Here is a 5,872-nt window from a genome sequence, read left to right on the forward strand (position 1 = left end):
TAGGGATGTGTATGATTTTCACTCAGCAAGCTAAGGCCTCACGCTGGTTCTGTGGAATATTCACAAAAGGAGCAAACCTGCTGCATTTGGGGATAACAATGTCGGAAAGGGCAGGGTGTGGGCTATGTAGTTTTTCAGCTAAGGCTCCACTACTTGATCATAACCAAGTCACTTTAACCCTTTGAGCCTCAGTCTCTTTGGCACTGCATAAGGATAACTGTGACACAGGCTTTGGTGAGGATCAAATAAGAAAATGGACATGAAAGCCCTTTTGTCAACTGTAAAATGCTATTTAAATGAAAGATTTTACTGATACTAAACCTGAATCAGACTTTTCAGACAAAGTAAGATGTTATTAGTCTGTTCTTAAACATTACCTGTCTCTTATATGCACACACAGATCAGGTGTCAGGAAGGGATTTGAGTAAATAGCAGGTTGTATAGACAAGTTGGGAGTAAGAAGGTAGTGGCCATGCCCAGAGGGGTAAGGCCTCAGTCCCCAAACTTGAAGAGCCCAGCGTGAGTATAGGCTCTCACCAGCCCATCCTTGGGGAAAAGATGGGGAAACTGCTCTCCTCCAAGACCAGAATGTTCTGACCCTTGTTCTATCAGCTACCGATCCCTGCTGTGGACTGGCTTCATTCAGCAATGCACTGCCACTTAGTCCATTTTGGGGAGACACTCTAACCCTGTGGTGGGTAGGGAGTGGAGAATACAGAATAAGCAGGCAAGGGGAAAGTAGCCTGGTCACTACTGTTTCTAATCTGACTTGAGTCTGTCCTTGTTGAACTAAGGCAGAGTCTTTGCCTTTCTGAAGAAACCAAACTAGATCAAGATACCAAAACCCTGGGCATATGTGGGAACTCAGCAGTCAGAATGGCACTGAAACTTTGACAGGCACATGCACAGGGCACAGCAGTACTAACACTTAAAACCTCTTCCACACAGCACTGCTCACTCCCAGGGAGCCTTGAAGAATCAAATCCCTGTTTCGCTTCTTTGGGCTCCCAGCAGAGGATGGGACTCCAGAACTTTATTTCCTATCTAGGCTGCTAAGTGGAACCATAAGCAGGCTCAGGGTCCAGAAAGAATGAAAGTGAATTCAGAAGCAGCTTCCAGACCCTGCTTGGCACACTGAATCTGTGAAATCCGGTCACTGCAACTGGCCACCCCTCCCCCACAGGCACCAGTGCCTGTCTTTCGCTTCCTGAAAGGCCGACAGTTAAGGTCCCGGCTCAGTGGGGCTGAGACAGCCTGAGTGTGGTTATTTGTGCACAGCTCCTCTCGCCTCCCCTCCCCACAACTGTTTCCATTCTCACCAAGCAGCCACGTCCGGGTCAGCACACAGGACGACAACTGGGGATTTCCAAGGGACTTTTTGAGAAAGCCAGTGAAAGTTGGGTGTTGGCTGCACAGGCCTAGGCGCTCTTGCTGAAACCCACTTCTTCCCTCTGGGATGTAAGTTCTAGCCAGGTGTAAGCTGCTTCCCAAAGCTCCTTTCAGATTGAAACTGCAGAAACCACCACCACTGGGGCTCTTTCGGTTTGCTGAGCTGGGAAAATCCTTGAAAAACTCAGTTGGAACTGGGGTTAACAGATCATTCCTTCAGAACTTGAAGGCATCAGAGAAAATGGTTCTGGTTTGAGGAGGACCTGTGAGTGGAGTCATGGGCAGCCTGGGCCAATCCCAGCTTCCTTCCCATGGGCCTGCCAGGACAAGGAAAGGGAAGAGGGGTGGTCTCTGGGGAGTCAGCATCTCTCCCACCTTCCCACACACTCCAGGCCATCTGTATCGAGACACTGACTCACTAGCAACACCAGGTGGCTAAAAGACACAAAGCCCTAGTGTAGGCACCTCAGCTAATGAGTCAGAGCTCAACCTGCAGTGGTGATTCTGGGCTTTTCTCACTATTGTGATTGACTATGCACATAAATTTTATATTGAATGACTAACAAAAGGAGAGCAAATGAATTTTACCTTTTATAAAAATTGTTATGGGAATTTTCACATTGCTTCATTTTTATAACAATCCTAAGGCATAGAGCAGAGTATAATCATTCTTGTTTTACAGAGAACAAGAAACAAAGAAATCAAAATGGGAATACTAAGAGGATTTTTGTGCGTGTGGAAATTAAAAAACTGAGAATTTATAGTAAATTTTTAATTCCAAAACCGATAACTTACCTTGGCCAGTAATATGACATCATTTAGGGCCCCCTGCTAGGCCAGAAAAAGAGAGACCCACTACCTATGGTGGCACAAACTAGCCGACCAAGACCCAGCAGCCACTTGAGGGTCTCCAGTTAGGGGAATGAGGTGGAATGTGGGTAACTGGGGGAGGGAGAAGTCTTAAGTGCCACTGGCTGGCCTAAGGTACAGGAAGAGCAGTAAAAAGAAAAGACAAGGAAGGAAAAAATAAAAGTATTAAACATGGGCAAGGGGAAAAGAATATTAAGAAGTCTCAGGATTTCAAGAGAAATCCACCGTGCCTGGTCTAGAGGACAGAAGGTGGCAACTGCTGGACATCAGGACTACCAGGATGATAAGATTGCCTAGAGTCGTCAGAAAAGCAGACTTTCCAATGAGACCCAAGGGAGCACACAGAGACAGGTAACAGGGAGTAGAAGGGCCTCTGGGAAGGTGCTTATAGAGCGAGTTCTTACTATGACCAGCTAAAAAAGAGACAGCAAAATATGTCAGGGGATATGTTTACTGGCATTTGACACCCAAGTCCTGCCCATGGGAAATGGGGCTGTGGGTAGGAAAACCAGCATCCTAGTCCCCACTCAATTCAGACTCTATTAATCCAACTCAAACCACTCCCACCCCACCAATAGTCCAAAGAAAGTAAAATGGCCCAGGGACACGCTGTGCTGTTCACTCAACATTCTGCTGAGTTTCAGAACTGGAGGATGAGTTCTGTCCATTTGGTTTCACAACAATAAATAAGCAGAGGTAAGAGGTGGTGGCAAAGACACTGGCAGCCACGCGTCCTGCTAGGTCTTTATAGCTGTGTCTCTGGATTTGTAGGCCACTCCTCGACTTTTCAGCTCTCGCACGATTCCTGCAGCAGAAAAAGAAAACAGTTCTGTGCAGGAAGGTCTCTCCGCCACCATTTTGGAAGAGGGAGGACTCTAAACAAAACTGGAGTTCCTAGACTGCTCATCAGATAGTCCTGAGTGATTGGCTTGTTACCCTGAAGATCTAGGTGAGTGTTTGGCAATGACTTGGTAGGAATGTGAAGAAAAAGAGAGACACACTGTAGTTGTTAAAAGGAAGGGTTCTGAAGCCAAAATGCCTGGGTTCAAATTCTGACTCCAAACTTACTAGTTGGGTGACTTTGGACAAGTTATTTAACCTCTGTGCCTGGGACCCTTGTAGAGTTGAGAGAACTGACGTTAATACACATAAAGGACTTCCACTTGCTTGGCGCAGTAAATAAACATTGGCTGTTATTATGACTGTTATTACCTTGGGGAAGGCGACCAGTGACTGATACCGCATACACACCGGGCTTAAAGTTACCTGAAAGAAAAGAGATTGCAGTGAGAGTGAATTAAGAGTAAAGACCAAATGGAAGCTTTAAGCTAAAAGAAATGCTACAAAAGCAATCACTTCTGGCTACAAATGTTCAATGACAAGACCCAGAACACTTTCCTTGTCTTTCCTACAACCCCATCTGTCTCACTGAGGCCACTTCCCCACTGGACAGCAACACCACCACGACTAGGCCAGGATAAACAGAAAGGGAGTTACTTACTGACTCGCTGCCACTTGGAAACCCAGCTGTCCTCTGGACTCATCATTGCAATAATTCTAGGAAGAAAAAATAAAGTCAGCCCAAGCCTTGCCTATTATAGAAGAGAAGACTAAGGGAACTGCCCTCTTTACTGTTCTCATCTAGCACAAAGTTTTAGGAGAGGAAACCCAAGACTGATGGGTTTAAAACTGACTGCCTTAAAATTCCACTCCTGAAACTTTGATTAGGTTGGTTATTAAGTTTTGGTTTGGTGACATGGTTTAGCAAAAGTGACTCCATTTTGGTCTGTTATTTTTAAACAGTGCTGAAGAATGAAGAGATTAAAATATTGAGTGTGCACATGCGTATGTAGAAAGTAAAGGTTCTACAACAATTTTTTTGCTCAATCCTTTATTCTTCCATAAAATAAATCAAAGGAATAGAGTTGGCACACCTTAAAGGAACTTTAGCAAATACTGGGTTTGAACCCAGTTTGTGTGTCAACTCTAACTAGCCTAGAGGCTAAAAGAAACAACAGTTCTTCTTTAAAGAATACCACCCTCTGGCTCCTACCTTGGAAAAGGAAAATTGAGACCTGATCACGTAACGTTTATCTCATTTCCTCTTCTCCCTAATGAACAATCTCAATAAGGGAAAACTTTTCTAACAGGGCCCCTCAGAGCTATCTAAATGCATCACTTTGGAGCAGTAATTCACCACTATTGTACCTTTCTTTCTTTCCATTTTCAAAAAGGATCCTCTTGCATTCAACAAACATTTATTAAACATCCGTAATCTCCTTCCAGACCCCGTGTCAGATCCTTGTGTACAAGTCCCTACCATCATCAATGAGCTGACGGTCTAGTGAAGAACTGTCCAGCAGAAACATAATGAAAGCTACACAACTTATTTTAACTTTTCTCATAACCATATTTAATTTTACCTAATATATCCAAAATATCATCATTTTGAGATCTAATACAAAAAATATTAAGTTATTTTACATTACTTCTTCTTGTGCTGTCTTTGGAATTCAATGTACATTTTACTTAAAGCATATCTCACTTTGGATTAGCCACATTTCAAGTGCTCAATGCCACAAGTGGCTAATGGCCACTGAACTGGACAGGATTATGGTCTCAAAAGCCTGCTCCACATTTACTTGGTGGAGTAGGGTAGGGTAAGGGTAATGTAGAAGTGAATGAGGAAATCTAAAAGGGCTTACCCATCAAAGGAAGAGCTGGTGCAGTCATATACCATCTCTCGGTTACCCTTCATTTGAAGGTATGCATCACAATTGTCACAACCGTCATATTCAAACTGGTCTATAGTCTGCGAGAGAAATTTTTTTGAAAGGACAGAAGTGAACATGAACAAACCCAAAAAGCTTTCTCCATACCTCTACCTGGTCCAGTAGAAGGCTCCCTACATTGACTGTCTCATCCAGTCTCATCAGGTTCGCCACTCACCACTCCCACAGCCTCATCCTTACACTCCTTCCTTTCTTGTTCACAACTGCGTTTTATCTATTCCTTTCCTAGAGTCAGGCACCCTCTCCAACTACTCTCTCAGCTGCAGATTCCCACCCTTCTCTGACTCCCAGTGTTCTTCGGCTCTAACAGAATTTCGCTGAACGTCTGTTAAGGGTTATACTTGGGCTAAGTGCTTAGCATTCAAAGGCACGTAAGACCGCCCGCGCCCAACACTGCAAGCTCTGTTCCTACCGACGTAAACAATGGCGTCCTGCAGCTTCCCGCATCCCGTTCCACCTTCCTTCCCCCAGGTTGGGTCCCCATCGCTCCCACAACCAGGATCCCGATGCATACCTTGACCAGCGAACACAGCAAACAAGCCCGCAGGTGCCGCAGGTCTTTCGGCACCGTCTCCAGAGCCATAGTCTCCCACAGAAGAGGAGCGAACTTCGCCACGGGTACCTCACCCACAGAATATAAACAGCAAATTACCCAGAATGCCCACCACTTCCGATGCCCCAGACTTCCGCTTCCGGTGTGGGAGGCCGCGGTCTCCGTCTCTCCCCTCGCCTTGAGATGGTTTCTCCCGCCTGAAGGCGGGGCTGGCCGGGAGTCACCTGGGCGGGCGCGCGCCCCCGCCACCTGGGCTGGCGTGGGGGCG

The 5,872-nt window shown here is 45.7% G+C and overlaps 1 protein-coding gene across 1 annotated transcript; it reads right to left on the bottom strand.

Moving 5' to 3' along the window:
• Positions 1-1,967: 1,967 nt before the first annotated feature.
• SUPT4H1 (SPT4 homolog, DSIF elongation factor subunit) lies at positions 1,968-5,718 on the bottom strand. The gene is made up of 5 exons (XM_006924875.3): positions 5,566-5,718; positions 4,965-5,071; positions 3,761-3,816; positions 3,472-3,525; positions 1,968-3,064 (listed from the first exon to the last, which is right to left on the bottom strand). Exons 1-5 carry the CDS (start codon positions 5,632-5,634, stop codon positions 2,997-2,999), a joined length of 354 nt encoding a protein of 117 aa, XP_006924937.1. The 5' UTR covers positions 5,635-5,718; the 3' UTR covers positions 1,968-2,996.
• Between the last annotated feature and the right edge of the window lie 154 nt (positions 5,719-5,872).

The sequence above is a fragment of the Pteropus alecto genome, unplaced genomic scaffold (genome assembly GCF_000325575.1).
Source record: "Pteropus alecto unplaced genomic scaffold, ASM32557v1 scaffold98, whole genome shotgun sequence".
Lineage (NCBI taxonomy): Eukaryota > Metazoa > Chordata > Mammalia > Chiroptera > Pteropodidae > Pteropus > Pteropus alecto.